The 22500-nt window shown below is 43.9% G+C and overlaps 5 protein-coding genes and 1 non-coding gene across 7 annotated transcripts in view; 1 reads left to right on the forward strand and 5 right to left on the reverse strand.

The window, feature by feature from the left end:
* The window catches only part of amt (aminomethyltransferase), a 6982-nt gene extending 1681 nt beyond the window's left edge, over positions 1–5301 (reverse strand). The window contains exons 1-8 of the mRNA XM_056385065.1: positions 4977–5301; positions 3425–3592; positions 2965–3045; positions 2333–2464; positions 2137–2215; positions 1809–1954; positions 1193–1373; positions 649–804 (exon numbers count right to left, since the gene is read on the reverse strand). Of these exons, the coding sequence (XP_056241040.1) occupies positions 649–804; positions 1193–1373; positions 1809–1954; positions 2137–2215; positions 2333–2464; positions 2965–3045; positions 3425–3592; positions 4977–5114 (1081 nt within the window). The 5' untranslated portion in view covers positions 5115–5301. The remainder of the gene's footprint in view (positions 1–648; positions 805–1192; positions 1374–1808; positions 1955–2136; positions 2216–2332; positions 2465–2964; positions 3046–3424; positions 3593–4976) is intronic.
* A 999-nt stretch (positions 5302–6300) lies between these two features.
* Positions 6301–8954, forward strand: si:dkey-20d21.12 (uncharacterized protein LOC556245 homolog). 2 transcript variants are annotated; one of them, XM_056385924.1, is made up of 5 exons: positions 6301–6529; positions 6791–6876; positions 7723–7862; positions 7924–8142; positions 8227–8954. In XM_056385924.1, exons 3-5 carry the CDS (start codon positions 7733–7735, stop codon positions 8361–8363), a joined length of 486 nt encoding a protein of 161 aa, XP_056241899.1. In that variant the 5' UTR covers positions 6301–6529; positions 6791–6876; positions 7723–7732; the 3' UTR covers positions 8364–8954. The 2 variants fall into 2 exon arrangements, with proteins under 2 accessions (XP_056241899.1, XP_056241898.1); XM_056385923.1 differs by lacking the exon at positions 6791–6876 and having other exon boundaries at positions 6303–6529.
* On the reverse strand, positions 8939–12427 carry hyal3 (hyaluronidase 3). The gene is made up of 6 exons (XM_056385921.1): positions 12161–12427; positions 10603–11038; positions 9831–9978; positions 9559–9685; positions 9359–9448; positions 8939–9266 (listed from the first exon to the last, which is right to left on the reverse strand). The coding sequence occupies exons 1-6, from the start codon at positions 12356–12358 to the stop codon at positions 8979–8981; spliced, it is 1287 nt and encodes a 428-aa protein (XP_056241896.1). The 5' UTR covers positions 12359–12427; the 3' UTR covers positions 8939–8978.
* A 170-nt stretch (positions 12428–12597) lies between these two features.
* LOC130175437 (N-alpha-acetyltransferase 80) lies at positions 12598–21568 on the reverse strand. The gene is made up of 2 exons (XM_056385922.1): positions 21066–21568; positions 12598–14228 (listed from the first exon to the last, which is right to left on the reverse strand). Coding segments are annotated over exons 1-2 (951 nt in total). The 5' UTR covers positions 21068–21568; the 3' UTR covers positions 12598–13279.
* Positions 18696–18811, reverse strand: LOC130175591 (U5 spliceosomal RNA). The gene has a single exon (XR_008828761.1). It is a non-coding gene; the product is annotated as a U5 spliceosomal RNA (small nuclear RNA).
* A 712-nt stretch (positions 21569–22280) lies between the features above and the next one.
* prkar2aa (protein kinase, cAMP-dependent, regulatory, type II, alpha A) overlaps positions 22281–22500 on the reverse strand; it is a 12336-nt gene continuing 12116 nt past the window's right edge. The window contains exon 9 of the mRNA XM_056385629.1: positions 22281–22500. This exon is cut by the window's right edge and continues 1156 nt beyond it. The gene's annotated coding sequence lies outside the window, so the exon portion shown is untranslated.

Raw genomic sequence — 22500 nt, forward strand, 5'->3', positions numbered from 1 at the left:
ACAACGCATCGATCATGACCTCTTCCATTATTAAATTCTTTTTTTAAAAGAATGTGTAGGGGTTGAAAGTGTGACTGTGGCGCCCCCCAGTGGCAGGATCATTAAAACCCTGTGGCACAGCGATGGACAAACTGGATGTTTCACAGACACTTTGTTTTACAGCTGATTAGTTCCACATGTTCAGCTGAGTCAGTGTTAGTTATGAATATACAGTAAATGGTGAATATATTGTTTTTACCTTTACACCATATAATGTCACATTTATATTGTATATATTAACATCACATTTCCTATTTTATGTTTATATTTTATATTCATCTTTATAATCTTATTTCTTATTCTCTATTCTTTGCTGTTATTTATCCAGTGAACTCGCTGGAGGGATGAGACATGGACCAGGATCAGATCCAGATATTTGTGTGGTGTCAGGTGTTCAGCTCTGGTGGAGGGTTGTGCTCTCTATTTTTATTTATTTACTTTTGTAGAGATTTAACAAGATAAACTTTTCTCAACCTTGGTGTGAAAGAGATTTTGTTCTTTATTTTATTTTTTATTAAAAATGATTGTTGTGATTATTGTCTTGTCATACTGTTGCTCACACCACTGTTCATTAAAACACACAGCTCCCTCCGCTCCACCACGCCTCACCTATAACCTGTCCATCAGAGCTGAGGATGGGGGTGTGTTGACGGACGGGGGGGCCGGTGGACACCAGGCCGACTCTCTTCCTCGCCGTCTTGGCTTTGATCTGGGGGACGATGATGTCAGCGCCCGGGAAATCCTTTGTCTGACGGCGACGCTTTCCTGTGTGTGAGAAGAGAAAGGGAGTGAATACACTGAACAGACTGAAGAACACACACACACACACACACACACACCACACACACACACACACCACACACACCACACACACACCACACACACCACACACACACACTAAAGAGGAAGTGAACAGAGACGGATGTAAATCTTAATGTAGGAGAACATGAACATCATCTTCCTAAAATACATGATTAAATAACTGAATTAAAACCAACCCGGTCCCTTCACTGCACGTCTGTGGACCACATGTCTCTGAGTCTCTGTGTTCATGTGAATCTGTAAACTCACCTGTTCACCTGTTCACCTGTTCCACCACAACCTGCCACAAAGACAGAAACCACTGATAAAACGCGATGAGGTAAAGCCTCACCTATGGTCCAGACCAGCGTCGCCTCCACAGGTGTGGTGATCTCATCTATGTCGTTGCCATAGAGACAAAGCCCCGCCTCCAGCCTCAGACTGTCCCTGGCACCCAAACCGGCCAGCTTCACCTCGCTGTTACCCAGCAGCCTCTCTGTCAGCTCCACCACTCTGGACTGAGGGACGGAGATCTGAGACACAGAGACACAGAGAGAGACAGAGACACAGAGACAGAGAGTCACAGAGACACAGATACAGAGACAGAGAGACAAAGACAGACAGAGACAGAGAGAGACACAGAGACAGAGACACAGAGACAGACAGAGACACAGAGAGACACAGAGACAGAGACACCAGGAGCTTTAGAGCTGGTTCTGAACAGGAAACAGAATATGAGAATATGAAACATCTCTGGTCTTTATGGACACAGAGCGATTAACCATTACAGTGTTGATTAGCTACGTTAGCAGCACGGCTAACACAGCTCCAGGTCTCAGGATGTTGGATGGACTACAGACATTCATCAATCCTAAGACTCAACGATCCTCTGACGTTTCCTCCATCAGTCACGTCTCTGTCAATCACATTTATTTGTCCAATGTCAACAAGAGAAGGCGGAGCCCCACCTCCACCCCGTCCTCTCCGGTGTATCCACAGCGAGTGATCCTGCAGCCAGGGACGCCGAACACAGCGGCCAGGGCCGAGGTCATGAAGGTCAGCTTACTGAGGTCCTCCTTCAGCCCCTCCTGGAGAACCCGCGACATGGAGGGACCTGACAACACAGATAATCAATGATCTGTAATCTGAGACATGGAGGGGGGAGGACTCACACTGTTAATTAGCTCAAGATTAAAAGAGGAAAGAGTTAAATAAAAGAACAAAGAACAGATGGCAAAAGATGAAATTAATAAAGAAATTAATAAAGTAGAGGGAGAGAAAGAAAGAAAATCTTACCTTGCAGAGCGATCAGAGCTTCATCAAGAAACTCCAGATCCACATCAAAACCTGCTGCTTTGAACTCTGCCAGTCTGGCCTACAGGGAACACACACACACACACACACACACACACACACACACACACACACACACACACACACACAGTCAGACACTGTCTTGCTGTCTGTCCACACTCTGTTCGTCTGTATTCACCTTCATGTGGGCGGAGTCCTTGTCGGCACAGCCGGCGTTGGAGACCACGTACAGGTAACCCTGGTCTGTCTTTGTCACGATGAGGTCATCAATGATCCCTCCTCTCTCAGTGGTGAAGAGGGACAACGTACCCTGAGGGGGGGGGGGTTTAAATGAGGAAAAGGTGAAAAAATCAAACTTATCATATAAAAGTCTGTGTGATAATTAAATTATAGACAATTCCAGATGTTCTGATGTTTTCCAGTCGCCTCCATCACTGTCCTCTCCACTGAAGCAGCTGCTGGTTGCTTCTAATCCAGGTATTTATTGAATAAATCATTAAGAACGATGAGCTGTGAACTCAGCTGAGAAACTGAAGCAGCTCCGAACACAGTGAGAACAAACCAGGAGGAGACGAGACGATCAATCTATCAATCAATGTCTTTATATTGACAGTGGATCACATGACCACAGAGATGCCCTCAGCCTTAAGCTGTTCTCAGACCTGCTCAGCACCACACAGCTGACACAGTGAGGCTTCTCACAGCTGTACAGACAGATGTTCTCCTCTAACATGAGTCAGAACCTCCACCCTGGATCTGCTGCATGTGACCGTCACAGGTAGACGGTCAGGTGACGCAGCTTCACCTCACCTGGTTGTCCTTCAGCTCCTGGATATCTGCCACCACCAGAGACTCCATGAACTTCACCCTGTCTCTGCCGTGGACTTTGGTCTGACGGGAACAACAAACAGTTCAGTACAAAGACGGTCCCTTTGTCATTTCTGTGTATTTTAAAAATGCAAAAATAAATAAATAAAAACTATGATGATGTGCGTCTATATGTGTGTGTGAGTTTGCATCACACACACACACACACACACACACACACACACACACACACACACACACACACACACACACACACACAATAAAAGACCAAGTAATAAATAAAACACCAAAAACAAGACAATAATAAGAGGGACTGAAGAAACAATGAAGATAAAGATAAAATAATAAAAGATGAATGAAGAGATTAAAAGCAGAAATAAAAGCAGGATATTAAAGATCAAAGTCGTGTTCCTGCGTCTGTCTGAGCGTCTCGTCGTCTCACCTGCAGCATGTGGCTGACGTCGAAGATGGAGCAGTGCTCTCTGGTGTGCATGTGTGAGGCGATGTGACTGTCTTTATACTGGACCGGCATGGCCCAGCCCGCAAACTCCACCATCTTCCCCCCGTGCTGTCTGTGGAAGTCAAACAGGGGGGTCCTCTTCAAGGCCGCCTGGGAAAACACAACACTGTTGAGTGGAAAAAGTAACACGGTGACTCAAGTCTAATGCTCCGTTTACAGGGAGGAAAAAAAAGCTTGTTCAGGTTCAGAAAGATGTTTTTTCATTCACTTATTTCTAATATGATTTATTGATTGATTTACTGATTGATCGATTTATCTCTACTGCGAGGATCAGTTTGATCTCTGCTGTGGGAGAACAGATTTTTCTCAGATCAAATCTCTCACAGATGAAACTTCATGAACAGGATGTTACATGTGACAGTGATGACAGTCTCATTTCTACTGTGTTCTCTTCTTTATACTCTGACCTTTGACCTTTGAACCGGCCAGTGAGGGGGGGCTTATCAGTGCAGCAGCAGCAGTGCATTATGGGATAGAGTGTGTTAGCACTTTACATAAGAGTGAACTGCTTTTTACAAAACTGTGCAAGTCCAAAGTCACACATTAATAACAGAGGAGGTGGTTGTTGTGGTTGTAATCGACACACACACACACACACACACACACACACACACACACACACACACACACACACACACACACACACAGAACTGCTACAGATTAGTGTTATCCACATGGTCAGGACTTTAGTCTTTTCTGTATCTATTGTGTTTGACTGAAAGTTTTTCCAGATAAATAAACGATGTTACTGACGTCTGATTCATTATTTCATGCACAGCTTCCCCTTCAATAATTCAATGTCCATCACATCAGCACTGTATTATTACAATGGACATGTTGCACTATTTGTTATGTCCTGTCACATGTCTATGACGTTGTGTCTGTATTATTATATTTATACATTTATATATTTTTGATCTTTAGGAGAAAACACAGTTTCACTCTGCTGAGATTCTGTTTGGTGTGAAGGACAATAAAGTTCACTTTGAATCTGGCCACAGAGTGAACGGATGAATGTGGCCACAGAGTGAACGGATGAATGTGGCCACAGAGTGAACGGATGAATGTGGCCACAGAGTGAACGGATGAATGTGGCCACAGAGTGAACGGATGAATGAGGCCACAGAGTGAACGGATGAATGTGGCCACATGTACAGTCTCACTTCACGGCCTGTCATGAGGCTCAGTCGGAGCTGGCAGAGCTTTAGACTCAGTGACTCGTGGTTTTAATTAAATCATCTGCAGCTGAATGAAGCGGGAACTGATGAACATTATGTCTGCATCAACTGACCTGAACTAGCTGCTGCTGCTGCTGCTGAGACACTTACTGTAAAACAGGGATTTATTCTGATGTTTCTGAACTACAGTTCAAACATGAAGCCTCTCACTTCATCCTGAGAACTTCCAGCTGAAGAAGAGACTGAGACGTTTCTCTCACTTTAACCCGCAGTGACAGAAGTGAAGCGACACTGACCTCTGCACCTGAAGCCCGTCTCTGCTGCTGCCTCCTCCCCGCACATCCAGCTCCACAGCCCCGCAGCAAACCGTCTCTCGAAGCCCGAAACCCGAGCCCCGAAGTGCCGACCCCAACCAGCAGCCGAGCCGACATCATGCCACCTGAGTCCCGCTGAAGTCTGTCTCTCTCTCGGCTCCTGGAAGACGAACACTTCCGCTGTGAAACTCTTGGAGTTTCTGCTTTCCTGGCAAAAACACATGAGCGGAGGCGACTGAAGGAGCGCGCAAAGACTTGTGGGAAATGTAGTCGATCGGTCTGTTTGACCTGTCGAGCTTTATGATGCTAATGAATGGTGCCTTCACTGGACTCTAAATAAATGGTGATTTTCAGCTCAACAGCTCATTGTGTTAACATGTGTTAGTTTAGTGGGCTAATGCTAAGCTAATGCTAAAGTAACACATAGGTTATTTTTAGAATGATCACTGTGGCTGAGAAAAGTTGACTAGGATCAAACAGTAACTTTAATAATGATTAAAAAAATATAATAATGATTAAATTAAATTAAATTTGAAAAAAAATTAAAATAAAATAATGATAATAATAATAATTTAATAACTTTATTTATAAACAGACAACTTTAACTATTTTGCAGTAGCAGTGCACAGGTGATAAATACATTTTTCATTTCTTTCCTGCTGCAGCTCTTTCTGTAGCTTCAGACAGAACCAAAGGTTCTCTACAACAGAACTCAGAACCGTTATATGTTTTACTGTTGCTTCAAGTTTCCTGTGATCATAAATACATTCTCTGTTATTGTCTGAAACAGTGAATTTTAAACAAACTTGTACAAAAGTATTTTTCTGTGTTGTTTTTTGTGGCAGAGTCAGACACTGCCAAGATGGCGACAGATGAGCAGCTCACTCTGAGCTTCAGGAGCCTGCAGGTGACGTCACAGAGGCGACGTCCGTCTTTAATTACAGACGTGGAACTTGGGATGTTGATGTGCTCATCAACAGTGAAACACCATGTTTACCACAGAACAACCCCCCCCCCCCCCCCACCATCTATCGCTCTATATAATATCTCCAGTGATATTTGGGTTTCTGTGTGTTTATCCCTGTGTATCCCATCATGCCCTCCACCCTGAGTCATCCTGAAGATCTAATAATACTCCATGTCTCTGCTGCTATTTCAGGCCTGGAGGGGGTGTACATGTAGGGGGGGGGGGGTAATGGGGCTGAGAAGACTCCCCCTCTCTCTCCATGTCTCTAGCTCTCTCGACCTCTCTCACAGGGCAGCTGGGGTGGGCTAAACTGGAACATGGACACACACAAACATAGTTAGTGTGAGGGGGGAGTGGGGGGGCTACAGCTGCTCAGTGACACACACTCTGACGACCAGGACCCTGAAACCTGGAGCTTCGCTGAGTTTCACACATGTAGGGTTCGACTGGAGTCACTTCCTCGGCGCTGGAGCTCAGTGGATCTCTGAGAGGTCGGTTCTGCGGTCGCTGCAGACTGGACTGAGAGAACAAACACGTAGATCACAGCTCTTCTTCATGGTGACAGGAGGTGAGTGACAGAGCGTCAACCGTTCAGTGTGTGAACAGTCAGTCCAGTTAATCATCCATTCAGTCAGTCAGTCATTAGTTAGGAGCCTGTCCTTTGGTCCCTGATTCAAATTCCAGCAGCATTATGTCTTTATGGGTTTGACTACCAGCTCTAATAATAGCTCTGATAAATCAACTGGTCACATGACCTGTTTGTTTTAATAGAAGCCGATCTGATCTGTTTTCCCGCTCATGAGACATCCTTACAACCGTTCTCCTCCAGTCTCAGGTCCCCGCCTCCTGGTCTCCATTACTCTGATGTGTGAGACTGAGATCAGAGTGAACGAGCCTCCAACAGAACCACCAGCAGTGAGTCAGACAACAAGCTGTGGATAGAGTTTACTGTGTACTGTGAACACATCACAACAGCTGCCATCACTCACACTTCACTGCTGAACAGGAGAAATTCTTCATTACAAATTGTAAAAGAGCGAGAATGAGAGTCCACTTCCCTCAAACATGATCTCAGTGGATCAATAAACTCATCATAATATATAATAAACTTGTGTCCTTCAGTCAGAGCAGCTGGTTGGTTCTGTGCTGAGCTACATGCTGTTAGCTCTCATGGCGCCTGGAAGCTAACACTGTGGAGAGCTACACCATATATTCACCTGAAGAGAGGAGTTGATGAGTGCCACCTTCATCTCTTCATCTCTTCTTCTCTTCTTCTCTTCTTCTCTTCATCTCTTCATCTCTTTCATCTCTTCCTCTCTTTCATCTCTTCTTCTCTTCATCTCTTCTTTTCTTCTTCTCTTCATCTCTTTCATCTCTTCCTCTCTTTCATCTCTTCTTCTCTTCATCTCTTCTTCTCTTCTTCTCTTCATCTCTTCATCTTTCATCTCTTCTTCTCTTCTTCTCTTCATCTCTTCCTCTCTTTCATCTCTTCTTTTCTTCTTCTCTTCATCTCTTTCATCTCTTCTTCTCTTCCTCTCTTCTTCTCTTCATCTCTTCTTCTCTTCATATCTTCTTTTCTTCTTCTCTTCATCTCTTCTTCTCTTCATCTCTTTCATCTCTTCATCTCTTCTTCTCTTCTTCTCTTTCATCTCTTCTTCTCTTCCTCTCTTCTTCTCTTCATCTCTTCTTCTCTTCATATCTTCATCTCTTCTTCTCTTCTTCTCTTCTTCTCCTCATCTCCTCCTCTCTTCTCTCCTCCAGAGGTGGAGAGATGTCGAGGCCTCCTTCCTCTCAGACGACCCCCCAGCTCTACAGGGTCAGTGACAGAGACCTGACCGAGATCGAGCTTCACTCTGTGGACTCCATCAACGACCTGCATCGAACACACCACGAACACAAAGGTACACACACACACACACACACACACACACTCTCTCTCTCTCTGACAGTGTGTGTTTTCAGGGATGCGGCCTCCTCGTCCTGCTTACACACCGTCTCCCAATGGAAACCTATTCACTCGTGACATCACAGCTGTCAATCAAAGAGGTCCTCCTGTCAGCAGCCAATGGCAGAGCCATCTGCAGGACATGTTGACGCCCAGTTCATCTCGAGCGTACGCGCTGGGCTGTGCTATCATCACTCTGCTCCTGCTAACTGTGTTCCTCATCTTCTACTTCCTGGGTGAGACGTCTGATTCTTCCACTTTCATTTGTTCATCCAGATGTTTCCTGATGTGTGACCACACTGTGTCTGCTCCTCTTCCAGTCCAGCAGGGCGGCGCCATCCGGATGCTGACGGAGGCAGTGAGGGAGAAAGAGGCTGCAGCCACAGAGCTGTCTCTGCTGATCCAAGAGCTGCAAGCACTGAGACACAACCTGACAGCGACGAGAGGACGGACATGAGGGACACCTGCACAGGAGACCAAACACACCTGATGTTCACTTTTAATATTAGTGCAGCAGACAACTGTAATAATCTCTCAGCACCCGGATCAGTCTGTTAATTCCTCCGGAGACATTCATCTGAAAAATCCCATTAGACACTTCAAATTTAAAAATATTCAAAATGGCCGCCATTTCTGGCACAAGAAACACATTTTAATTTAATTTTACCTGCGAGACGGATCTCAAAGATCTGAGTCATGAAATGTTTTAGACAGTGAGGACGTTAAACTCACCACTCTTCTTCATGTTTGAACTGTTGTTCATTAATGCTGCATTCGGTTTAACGTCCATGTTCTGTTGGTTGTGTGAGGAAGTCGTTCAGCTCTAATTAACAAAGAGACCAGACTCCTGTAGTGATTAATGTCGTCTGTTAATTAGCCTCATTAGCCTCAGTGTTTCCTGTAGCTGTGGTGTGGGTAAAAACAGATCTCTGCTTCCCAGCATTTTCCTCTATGTAAACTTACTGTAATATTTTTGTATTATGGATTTATATGTGAACTTCACCTTTATTAAAATAAACAAAAATAAACAGATAAATTCACAAATGTATTTAATGATTTTCATGTGTTTTTATTACAACGTGAACACCTCATGTTCAGTTTGACACTCCTGTCCCGTCCAGCCCGGGTAGCACTGACACATGAAGTGGTTGTGAAGAAGTTTGACACCGGGGGGGTCATGAGGGTCTGAGGTCTTAGCAGGACCTGAAGAAACCATGTGACCAGAGGTGGGGCGTCGCCTGGTGCAGCGCCCGTTGCCGTGGCAAAGTTGATGGCTGCAGCGCCGAGTGTCTGACCTCAGAGAGCGTACGAAGGGACCCAAGACTGTGAGGATGTAGTCTCTGAGGAGGATGCACTGATGCTGGGGGGGGGGGGGACAGGAGAGAGGGTCACACACACACACACACACACACACACACACATAAAAAATTACCTCACACACACTTTACACACCTTGGATTTGGCAAATTTCAGCTCCCCCCACAGCACCGCTCCAGCAGCTCCGAGTGAAGCACTCTCCCCGAGTGTGTGCACCAGGTCTGTCTACACACACACACACACACACACACACACACACACACACACACACACACACAGTATATTAAACTGTTAACAATATGGTTTCCGTGTCGATGCTGTGACAGATCTCCTACCTCGTTCAGGAAGCTGAGTGTGTGTGTGAAAGCCAGTCTGGAGTAGGAAAGAACTGGCGTGCTGTGGCTGGTGTTGTTGCCATGGCGCCAAAGTGCCGCCACCCTCAGAGCCTCCAGCAGTCTGTGTCTGAGTGAAGAAGAAGAGAATCCTTCAGTAGCTGAACGTGCTGTAGATGAACACTTGTTAAATCTCAGTGTTTTTGATCCTCAGCTGTTTGTGACAGACGCAGGTGAACAGGTGAACAGGTGAACAGGTGAACAGGTCTCTGTACCTGACCATCAGAGCGGCGTCCTGGGACCCGGCCAGCCTCTGGGGCAGGTAGACACTGGGGTACAGAGCAGTGGACTGAGTCCAGAGCCAGGACAGCCGGTCGTTCAGCCGCCTCGTCCCTCTGTGACAGCGTCCTGTGTAACTCTGATCTGATCACATGAAGCAAGACACAGGCCTAAAATATGTTTATGTACATATATTAAAAACATATAAATGATGAATTTTTATATGGTATAACATGTTGTGACCGTATATGTTAACATTCTATATTTTATATATATATATATATGCATGTTTATTAAAACTACGTACATTCTACATGCTTATGTTTTCCTAATTCATTTCTTTTTCATTTTTATTTTAATTTTAATTCTAATTTTAATTTTAATTTTAATTTTAATTTTAATTTTAATGTCCATTCTAGGAAAGTGTTCTCAGACTTTTGGACTTCACAGTTTATAACATCAACATCACATATGTCTGCAATATAATCATACATACACAAAGGGCCAGACATATATGTTGATGTATGAAATCGTTCCAGTTTCTAAAAGGTTTAATAATTAATTAATTTTTACATAAGTTTTTATTTTATATGAACATATGTTACATTTGTGTTCGGGGTTAAACATGAAGTTTTTTTTTTTAATGACAGTTAAAGTTTCCAGCGACTTCGTCTCATCACAATAATGTTTAAAAATGACTGAATGTGTAGAAATATATACAATCGTGACCTTGAAGGAGATCGCTACGTGTAGACACAGTGTTTGTACCTGTCTTCCTCTTGTGTTTATTGAAACAGGCAGGAAAACCGTAGAACCCCCACAATCCCCTGGGGTGACCTCTGACCGCCGCCCGCAGCGTCTCCTCCATGAACGTCCGAGCGCTCTCCTCAAACCTCCGCTTCGCCAGCGACGTCACGGCCCTGCCGCACAGGTCCGGTCTCTCCTGTCTCACCAGCCGCTCGGACAGCTTCCTGTACGCCTTCTTGGAGTCGAAGTTCCTCTCCCACAGCGGCCGCCACTCCTCCCAGTCGATCACGGCTAAACCTGAGAAGTTGGGCTGCAGGAGGCCGGAGATCTGCTCCTCTGAGAGGGAGAGGTGCGCCGTGAGGTCACCGAGCTGAGGTACTCCTCCGTTGACCTTCCTGCCATCTCTGGACAGGTACGGATATCTCCCCAGGCGGTCCCGGTAGAAGATGGTCATGTTCTGGAAACACAGAATCATCACAACACTGTTCTCAGCTTTTCAGCCTCTTTTAGCTCTTTTCTTTTTTTTTTGACTGATTTTTGACTAAACCGTATTCACACGGCGGCCATGTTGTGGGAAGCTCAAAACCTCTCAGTGAAAGGATGATGTCATCCTGCTGGTTCCAGGTCACACAGATATAAACATAGAGACTGACAAGTAGTTTCCATTTGATCAGCGAGCAACAGGAAAGACAATGGATGATGAAAATCTGAAGAGACGTCGACAGACTTGATAAACAATTAGCTTCGGCTAACGTTAGCATTCAACCACTTCTTAGCTAATTACTGTTTGACAGCTACATGATACAAGAGGAAAGAAATCAATGAATTGTGAAACATCAACACTGATCTCAGACACGTTTAGTTCAGTCTGGAAGTGAAACACACTGGATGGAGTCAAGCTAGCCATGTAGCATCAGCTGCCCTGGCATCTCTTCACCTGGTGAAGTTAGCAGTGATGCTCCACTGTCATGTGACTGTATCACTGATGCAGGTTGATTATGAAACCGGACATTAGTTCATGTTTAACATTTGCACAAGACAGTGGATTCATGTGTCATCTGACAACTAGCCTAGCATTAGCTTAGTGTGTCCAGTGTGGGCCGGTCTTCACCTTCAACATCTGGAACATTCATCTGCCCATTAATCAATATGGTCAAAGGAAGTTCAAGGCTTCCCGCCCTCCGCCTGACGACCGTGTGAATATGGTCTATAGACAAGTTTCCTCCAACAGGCTTTAATGTTGTCACAAAGAAGAACTTAGCCACTGCTCACTTTAGAAAAGTCAGCACAGGACACGTGTGTGTTTAAATTATCAATGAATCATCATCTGGATGCTAGCGGTGGTGCTAACAACATGGCTACTGCTAGCAGCCAGACCACTGACCACAGCAACAAACAGCTGTTCCCTGATGTCCGAGCTGATTCAGGCAGAGTAAAACAGATGTTTCAGCTCATCTCTCCCTGCAGCAGGGGTTTTCACTTCTATATCATTAAACACACAATACATATAGATTTGAAATAATGTCGTTTGTTTGTGATAATGGTAGAAAATGACTTAGAATAAGTGAATATCAGTCACCTGACCCTGGAACCTCTGCTGTCTGTTCTCCACGATGTCGAAGTCCTGCAGGTTCAGGTGGATGTTGAAGCGTTTCTGACATCCAGCTGTGGGCATGTTCCACACCACCACGAACGGCCGGTCCTGAAGAACCGGACCTGCCGCAGCCACAGCAGGCGGGGGGGGGGGGGGACTGGATCTCCATGGGTGGAGTTCCATGACAGTGAGGTACAGGGGAGGGGGGAGAGGAGCAGGAGGAGAGGGAGGAGGAGAGGGAGGTGAGACAGCAGCATGGCTGCTCATCCACTGCCGTGTCCTTCCTGTGGGGGGGGGGGGGGGGGGGATATATAATATATCTTAATATAAACACAAACTGTTGTAAATTAAACAAACACATTAACTGGTTGTTTACACTCAGATAATTAAATACAATGTAAAAATAAAAACAAACAAAAGAATATTTTCATCAGATTCTCTTTATTTCAGACGTTATTGAATCAGTTTCATTAATGTAATAAATGTTATAAACTTAATTCAGGCTTCAGGATTCGTTCAGTCGAAACACACTGAACACGTGGAGGTCCAGTTCAGATTAATTATCACAGTCGTCAAACTTCCTGTTTGACTCTCTGCTGCGGATCCTCACTACAAACTCATCTAAACCACGAGAGCTGAAGGAACCAGAACCAGAACCAGAACCAGAACCAGAACCTCAACTGTTTTTATTCTGATGGTCTCTGATAAGAACCTGAACCTGAACCTGGACGGGTTTTTATTATGTGAAGTGAAGAGTCTGAGCTGACAACTTTGAGATTCACCTTTGTTTTTATTTTAAAGTTTCTGATAAGAACCAGAACCAGAACCAGAACCTGAACTACAACCAGAACACGAACCTGTCAAAATAAAAGGCAGGTTGTAAAATACAGCATCTTAGTTTGAAGTTTGTCGTAGTGTTTGAGTTCAACATGAAGTCATGAGTTTCAGGCCGCGGCTGCAAACGAGTGAAACAAACAGAGGAGGATCGACTCTGCTTCTCCTCCTCCTCTTGTTTCTGGGTCTGACCATCAACAGTGTGTGTTCATGTGTTCATGTGTTCATGTGTTCATGTGTTCATGTGTTCATGTGTGTTCTGACTGTTCATCAAATGTCCTTGTGCATCCAGAAGATGGGAACTCCTTTAGCGTCTCTGTAGGGAGTCTCAGTCAGAGTCTGGACTGTCAGCTGTCCTGAAGACTGAGGGGGAGGGAGGAGGGGAGGAGGTGGTGGTGGGGGAGGATTAGGGGTGGAAGAGAAAGGAGGAGGAGGGGGAGGAGGGGGAGGATTAGGGGTGGAAGAGAAAGGAGGAGGAGGGGGAGGAGGGGGAGGAGGGGGAGGATTGGGGGTGGAAGAGAGGGGAGGGGGAGGAGGGGGAGGAGGGGGAGGTAAACTAGCAGGAGGAGGTGACCCCTCTGAGTCCCTGTTCTCTTGTTTTATTGGAGCCTCCATCTTTGTCCCAGTTTGTTTCTGCGTGTCCATCCTGGAGAACTTCAGCAGCGTCTCCATGGGAACGAATGACGTCATGGCGCCTGCGTTCTGCACCGGCGTGGACAGCACGTAGCCCAGGTGTGAGTAGAAGTGCTGCTTATCGTGTGTGGTCAGACACAGACGCCTGAATCCACGTTTTCTGGCGTAACGCTCCGCCCCCTCCATCACAGTCCGGCCGTAGCCCCGCCCCCGCTCTGCCCTGGACACGACCACCGACTCCACGAACAGACTGGCGCCGTGACCCACGACCCGGGACAGACGGACGTGTCCCAGCAGCCTCTCTGTCTCTCTGTGGCCCTGCAGGAGAACCAGGCAGACGGGAAACTCCGGACCGGACTTCTGGAGGGAGTGGACCCGGGCCGCCTGACTCCTCTGCCACTCAGAGTTGACCAGGTCCGCACAGGGGACCAGCAGGTCCGGACGCCGGTGGATCGGGACCACGTGGATCTTCTGTGGCTCAGAGTCCAGCTGGATCTCAGAGACTTTATCAACGCGTCCTGTCTGACGGTCTGAGGTGGAGACCGGGTCCAGACTCAGCTGGTCTGCTGCTGGTTCTGGTTCAGACCTGTGGTGATCAGGTTTAACCGGAGTCAGTTCTCAGTTCTGTGGTTAGTCACATCAGCTGCTCTGTACGTCACAGATCTACATCAGTCACATGACTTCCTGTCGGACCCTCAGGTCACTGCGGTGGATCCGGACTGACGCTGCCACATTCTTACTCCATCAGTTTCTATGGGAAGTGTCAAAACTAATTTTACCCATAATGCCCCTCACAGCTTGTTAAAGCCCAATTTGTATTTTTTAAATTATTCTATTGTCAAAAAAAAATTCAAAATCAAAAGATGTTTATTTTGTTAATGTAAAAGAAAGAGGCTCACTATTTTATATTTTCAATATATTTATAATTTCTCCTAAAAGTATGAGCGCTGACATTTCCGTTAACTTTGAAGTACTTTGAAAAACACGTTACATCCTGAGAAACTATTTCAATACACACAAAAACAAGAATGTGAAATTCAAGCTCATGACCATTAAAACTGGAATTATGCTTCTGAGTTCAACAAAGATAAACAGGGAGGTGCTCAGATACACTTCCATAGCTGCTCATCTATATATATATTATATATATATATAGATGAGCAGCTATGGAAGTGTATCTGAGCACCTCCCTGTTTATCTTATATATATATATCTATATATATAGGACATACTGTACACAAACACATACAAACACACACACACACACACAGTATGTACTACATTTACCTTTGTAGAGAAACACAAACATCTTTAACCTACACAGAGAAAGGTATTATGGGTAACACAGGAGCTAATGTCCTGCACACCTCAACATGTGCAGACCTTTGCATCACGCGAGCTGATTGGTCGATCCATCATCTGACAGGAAGTTCCTGTCATCCTCATCCAGTCTTTGTTCTGCTCGTCTACGTTAATGAGTGTTGTTGTTTGTTTCCACCTTCACTCAGTGACATTTGTTTCTGTCTCTTCTACATTTTTGCTTTGCTGCAGTTGGTTGAACATGACACCAGCTCCTACTGGACCCAGCGTCACAGCACCGACCCGCCCACGTACAGGAGAGCGCCACTGACAGAGAACAGCTGATCCAGGCCCAAAACTCCTCTGTTAATGTTTCTAATCCAACACTGTTGTTCTCAGATCAATAATGAGTTACAGTCTGACGTGTGTGCGTGTGTGTGTGTGTGCGTGTGTGTGTGTGTTCGAGTTACTGTACTACATAATAATAATTATATCTACGTTTCTCCACAGTTAAAAAACAGTCTATAATAAGTGAGTAAGCGTCGCTGAGCTCTGCAGCAGCAGCTCGTTACTGTGGAGAAATAACGATGAAGCTTCTAACGTGAAGAACAGACGAGTCAGATGATGAGATGAAACCACAGATAGAGTCAATGTGGTTTATTTAATACTCCCACACTGTGTCCCTCAGGATACATGATCAATATTATTAAGGTGACCTCAGATACATTTCACCTCTTCTGTACAATATGTAGTGATGGTTCCTAAAGGTCTTTGTACATTCACTGCCATTAATCTTTTAACCTTGAGTCTGACAGGGGAAGTGGAGCGTTATCTAACACGTCCTGCCACAGTCTGAAGCAAGAACTGCAGTGAACACACTCAGCAGATAAAGACAGAAGGAGTCTGTACACGGACTAATCTTTAACTTGTACGTCTGTGTTCAGTTTTAGAACATGAAAGGATTTATTTAAAGGTGTAAACTCTTCACAGCAGCCTCAGACTCTCTTACTGTTATCAGACCAAAATAATAATGTTGACATGTTGAAGAACAAACTGAGAAAACAGATGATAGAAAAGAAACAGTGAAGAGCTTCTGTTTTCACAGTGTGAAGAAACGTCAGTCTGAAACCGCAGCGTCCAATCAGATTAACTCTATTAATGCCACGATGTCAGAAAGAGAAAAAGACACAAACACAAACAAATATGATTCAAAAAAAGAAAAAGAGACCAACAATGAATAAATATAAAACTCACGAGAGAGAACGTCCGACTGTCAAACAGCAGCGACGGTTGTGACTCCTCAACACTATTTCACATTGTCACAACAAGCAGCAAAAAAAGGATGTTGAACAGATGCAACAGGAAACTGGCCGCTGACTGATAATCACACCGAAGAAAAGACGAACCGACCAACGACCTCACGTCGTTACAGTAACGTGACTCTTCACATGCTCCAGTTACAGCAGCAGAAACATCAGGAAAGTATTTTTAATGAGCGCTGCACAGATGTGACACAGCAGCAATTACCACAAGTCACTGATGAGACTTGATGAGGGAACTAACGAGAGAGAACTAACGAGAGGGAACTAACGAGAGGGAACTAACGAGAGGGAACTAACGAGGGTTTTGGAGGGGTTTGGTTGGTGTCTTCATATGGAGAACACGGGTCACAGCAGAGCTCTGCACTACGAAGCAGCAGGTAACTTCAGGTGTAACTCTGGGTTTTCAGTCCTACGACGGTGGTTCACTTGTTACCAGGGTAAATCACCATGGTAACTGATGCTGAACTCCTAACCTGCTCCGGCGCAGGTTAACTTCACAGCCAAACTACTGACCAATCAGATCACTGGAAAAACAGAGTCTACAGGATCCTGACAGGGACAAAAGAGTTCACAATAAAGTGATCAATAATAACGATCGGTAGATAGAACATATGTTTGAGTCTTTCCATGTGTCTCTGGTTTTAAACCAAAGCTTCTGCAGAATTCAGTTTATCAATAAATAAAATCTAATGACTGTCAGAGCTTCATCTGACCTGAACACAGATTCTCTAATGGAGGATTCCTGCCAGTGATGAAGCTCCTCCTCTTCCTCTCCTCCTCTTCCTCTCCTCCTCTTCCTCTCTCCTCCTCTCCTCCTCTTCCTCTCCTCTTTTCTCTCTCCTCTTCTTCCTCTCCTCCTCCTCCTCTCCTCCTCTCCTCTTTTCTCTCTCCTCCTCTTCCTCTCCTCTTTTCTCTCTCCTCCTCTTCCTCTCCTCTTTTCTCTCTCCTCCCCTTCCTCTCCTCTTTTCTCTCTCCTCCTCTTCCTCTCCTCTTTTCTCTCTCCTCCTCTTCCTCTCCTCCTCTTCCTCTCCTCTTTTCTCTCTCCTCCTCTTCCTCTCCTCTTCCTCTCCTCTTATCTCTCTCCTCCTCTTCCTCTCCTCCTCTTCTCTCCTCTTTTCTCTCTCCTCCTCTTCCTCTCTCCTCTTTTCTCTCTTCCTCCTCTTTTCTCTCTCCTCCTCTTCCTCTCCTCCTCTTTTCTCTCTCTCCTTCTCTTCCTCTCCTCTTTTCTCTCTCTCCTCCTCTCCTCTCCTCCTCTTTTCTCTCCTCTTTTCTCTCTCCTCCTCTTCCTCTCCTCCTCTTCCTCTCCTCCTCTTTTCTCTCTCTCCTCCTCTTCCTCTCCTCCTCTTCCTCTCCTCCTCTTTTCTCTCTCCTCCTCTTCCTCTCTCCTCTTCCTCTCCTCCTCTTCCTATCCTCCTCTTTTCTCTCTCTCCTCCTCTTCCTCTCCTCTTTTCTCTCTCCTCCTCTTCCTCTCCTCCTCTTCCTCTCCTCTTTTCTCTCTCTCCTCTCTGCATCAGAAACAGTCTGACATTAACACATTAACAGTTTGTTCATCATCTGTCTGAAGAGAGAAAATAATCAAACGTGATGATAATTCATGCTCTTATTTACAATATATCTTTAGTCTGACAGAAATGATATTTAGACGTGGGAATGATATTTTTTTGTTCCAGTCATGTGATCATATTGTTACATTTCACCTTGTTGAATATCACTGTTGGACATTGCTGTAACCGAACTCGCCAGCAGGTGTCAGTGTTTCTCTTGTATCATATTAAAACTTCATTTGTGGTTGTGACGACGCTGCTTATAATGAACAACTCTGCCTCTTTCACATGAAGGCGCTCGTAGCCGCACAGGTGAACCCGGGCTTAACTGAGCTTGGTGATAACCTGCTTCGTGGTACAGGTTATCAGGACGTCAATGTTCAGGTTCAGTCAGGCCAGATAAGTAAACGTTATCCTGGGTCTGTTGAACCCACCAAAGGAGCCGCGCTGCGTCTCATTAGTAAAGATCAGTGTGAAGCCTCCGACTTTAATGCAGCTGAAACTATGGAGCACATGACCTGTAGAGATCAGAGAGATCAGAGGAGCATCTTCATTTTTATCTATCGTTTTATTATTATTCCATCTCGTTTCACATTAATGGGGTTTTTTTGTTTTATGTTCATCTGATGTCTTTGCATGTGAAGCACTTAGTGCAGGTGCTTTCTTTGTATGAAAGATGCTTTACTAATAATCTTTATCCTTATAATTATTATTACTATCTAGTTTAAGTGATCAATTCTGAAGAAGTAAACCTGAAAAGTTTTTCGTTTAGTAATATAAGTAACACAACCTTCACGGGGACGTCAGTGACGTCAAGGGACACATGCATGTATCCCATTGGACATTTTACCAGAGTACAATATTAGCTTATTATTCGACAAGAGAGGAAGCCCCGCAGTGAAGCAGGGCATCAAAAAATTGGATGAAACTCTTATTGTTCCTCTCCACGGAAATCTTTAGTAAAAGGCGAAAGATTTATACGATCTGAAGAGAAACAAGAGTGTACTGAAGAAGACGGTGTGAAGTCAGGGAAGCCATTCTCCGCCTCAGCCTTCTCTGTTAGGGTTCATGAACAGACGTGAAGAATAAAAAACTGAAATTCCGTATTTATCAGAAATATAAAAGCTTATGTTGTCCGGTAAACACACACACACACACACACCTCGTCGTTTTCACTAAAGTGTAAATATAAAGAGTTTAACATTTACAATAATCGCTGCACCACCGCTATGCATTGTGGGAACATGGTGAACGCGACCACGCCTCTTCTGTTAGAACACCGTCCTTAAACTCCTGTACAAACTCGTGTTTCTTGTCGATAAACGCAGAAACTGGTGATTAAGTGACGATTGACCAAATTGATACTGTGAAATGTTTCGCCGTCCAGAGAAACTTGTATTTGTACCCTTTCCACTTCAAACTGTGCGCATGCGCAGAACGAAATGTAAAGATTAAATTAATCAAGCCACATGGGCTAAAATTGCTTCGAGCTAATGTTTTTAATTGAGCCATAATCTTATAACTGTCAACATGGCGCGCTTTCTTTCGACCTAGTGACGTTTCTTCTGGATTTAAAACCTTTCACTCGGTTAAAACATTTCCTGTAGTCGGTTCCTTTTCGCGCATGCGCAATGTGAAAACGGCGAGAGCTCTTTTTTTTTTAACTAAGAAGCTACTTCACGTAAACCTCTGGCTGTGTGCGACAACATAAATGTTCATGGTCCATATTCCACCTCACACACAGCAGTGTTGAGTTGTTTCCCGGGTCGGACTTCCGGTCAGTCATTAGTTTTGCTCTTTGCAGCGTCTCTCCCAGAAGTTATTCACATACTGTCACGTGACTAGATTCTGTTCACTGGCCATTTACCTGAAAACTTTTAGAGTAAAGAAACAAAGGTGTGTGGGCAGTAAAATATAATCATGGTGGAGGTGAGGACAGATTCCACATTAAGCCACATTAACTTTAATATGCCTACATTAAATAATCTTGCTGCCTCAGTCTTGAGGAATAAGCCACCTCACAGCTCCAGTATAAATGTTGGTAAATCCTGGTTCAGGACCCTTGCTGTAAGTAGCAGTAATAATGACTGTCCTGTCAGATAAACAGGCAGCAGCCACGAGCGTTCAGGTATAACCCATATACTATATATAGATGTATGGTTAAAAACTACATTTAAATATTTATGTCAAAAATACAACTACAACTCAAGTGAGACCTCATGTCATGTAGATCCTTAATCTCAGAGCAAGAAAGTGCATCACTGACAGAAATGGAAAGTGAGTATTTACTAAAGTACGGTACTTTATACCTCTACCACACTGCAAATCACAGAGAAATACTGCAGTTTTTACTCCACTTCATTCATGTGACAGCTGCAGTTACTGATATTTAAGTACAGTACACCACAATACACGATACAAGATTAAACCAGTGATTTACAACCGTGTTAGTTTGTGATCTCTTACAAAGAAACAGCTTGTACTTTGGGCCCTACACTGCATGTTATATATCACATTAATCTGATATTTCAAGTTTTTTCATCTCCACCTGACTTGCACTAATGTCCACTGTATTATAGTAAATTACTGCCATTGTAAAGTTTTATTCAGAATATAGTATATTATTGGTGTATCTTCACTCTTTATATCTATATCTCTATATATAGATATAGATAAAGCTATATATATTTGAATTATATTTATGTTCAGCCTATCTAATGTTTAGTTTGTTACCCACTTAATTGTTTTTGTGATTATGTGAAGTAGCTATCTGGGATTAATAAAGCATACTATCTATCTATCTATCTATCTATCTATCTATCTATCTATCTATCTATCTATCTATCTATGAGAGTTAGCACGCTGCAACACTCTCAGTAACAAAAACATATTTGTGTATTAAACCGTGATCACTGCTGCAGGCTTTTACTTGTAATGGAGGATTTTAATTTAGTATTATTTGTCCTTTCACTGGAGTACTGACTGTCATTCTTCTTCTCCGTTTAACACAAGAACACACAAAGAGACTAACTGTTAATAACTCTTCGCCCTCCTCTTCTTCTTCTATTTCCATTTAAGGTAAAACTGCTAACGTGACAGCGGGGAGTCGGGGCTACATGCTAGCAGCTAGCTCGTTAGCTTCCTGTTAGCTTTAGCAGTACATACAGAGCAGGACGCTGGTTAATATGAAGAACCGTAACTTGACTGATCATTAGAGAACATAAACCCACAGCTCTCTCACCCTGACCCGGTACCTACATGATGGTTTGTCCCGCGGTTCGTCTCCGGTGCTCGTGCTCCTCTGAGATCCTGTATTTGACTGACAGCTGATCTGAGGTCGGCCTTAATCCCGATAACGCGGGAATACAACAGCTGATGACCGTCAATCAAATCTGCTCCCAGATCAGCTGCTAACTCCGAGAACAGCCTCCTCTGTGAGCGGACGAGTTGTTGTGGATCCTCTCGTTGGAGCGGGCGGGTGTGAGCGCCTCCCTGTGGATGGAGGGTGTACGACACGAACAATAAATGCAATTCTACCACCGTTTGGCACAGTAAAATAATTATAGAATACAAATAGAATTAAATACTGTAATCTGAACTGTGTGGTAATTAAACCCTAATAAATTAATTAAATGCATCTGAGGAAAGGTCTCAACAACAGGCAGTGTGCACAAACTTTATACAATGCAACATTTTTACCTTCAAAGTTTCTACCAGTTTCTTAAAAAGGCATAAAAACAATTTTTAAAAACTGAAACAAAAATCAAACAAGTGATCAAAATGTTGCATCATTAAAATTCTCCTGGAGTTTTCAGTGTTGGTGTTTCTCTTTCCTTTTCATCATTTCAGACTGGGAAAGTGAACAGGACAGTTCCAGTTCCTGCCTCTGACACGAGCTGAATCAACAGTCGACCCACGTCCTTCACCAAACTGAACAGATACTGTTAGTTTCTGAACAGCTGTTGTGTTACAATTTTAGGCAAATGTATTTGTACAGCACATCAGACACTGAGGTCATTCAATGAGCTTAACAGAGATAAAAGAGGCATAAAAAGTAAAAAGCATAAGAAAACAGTATAAAAACACTGATTACAAAATAGATAATATCATTAAAGTGCAAAGATTAAAAGATTTAATGAAGGCAGAGGAGACAGAGCCAGTTAAAGCCAGATTTGATTTGATCCATTAAAAGCATGGGACAGCAGGGGGCAGCAGGTTCCAGCAGGGGGCAGCACAGTGGCTGAAAGACATTTCAGCCTGTTTAGTTTGAACTCCAGGCTGCAGTCATCAGCCCTGGAGGATATAGAGACGTGAATGAGTTCCTGTAAGTCTTGGAGAGACACAGTCTGTGACCCTCGCTGTGTGTTTCAGATTGAAGGTTCGTCAGGTTGTGAATCTGCTGCCGTCTGAAACTGCAACACATCACAAACACTTTTCACTGAGTTTGAGTAAAGATGCAACAAAGAGACAAACTTAACAAAATGTTTGCTTTATTTTTTCAGTTTTTTATCCAGGACAACTCATTCAAGGATAATCAAGGAGAAATAAGCACTATTGTTTTTATTAGAATTTTTTCTGTTTTTACATTTTGTCAGAGATGGATGGTAAATTTATCAGGATTGGTCAAAGCAAAACAAAAATAATAAATGAATATATAATAACAATACATTAATAATTAATTCAATACAATGAA

This window comes from Seriola aureovittata, chromosome 9 (assembly GCF_021018895.1).
Source record: "Seriola aureovittata isolate HTS-2021-v1 ecotype China chromosome 9, ASM2101889v1, whole genome shotgun sequence".
Taxonomy (NCBI): domain Eukaryota; kingdom Metazoa; phylum Chordata; class Actinopteri; order Carangiformes; family Carangidae; genus Seriola; species Seriola aureovittata.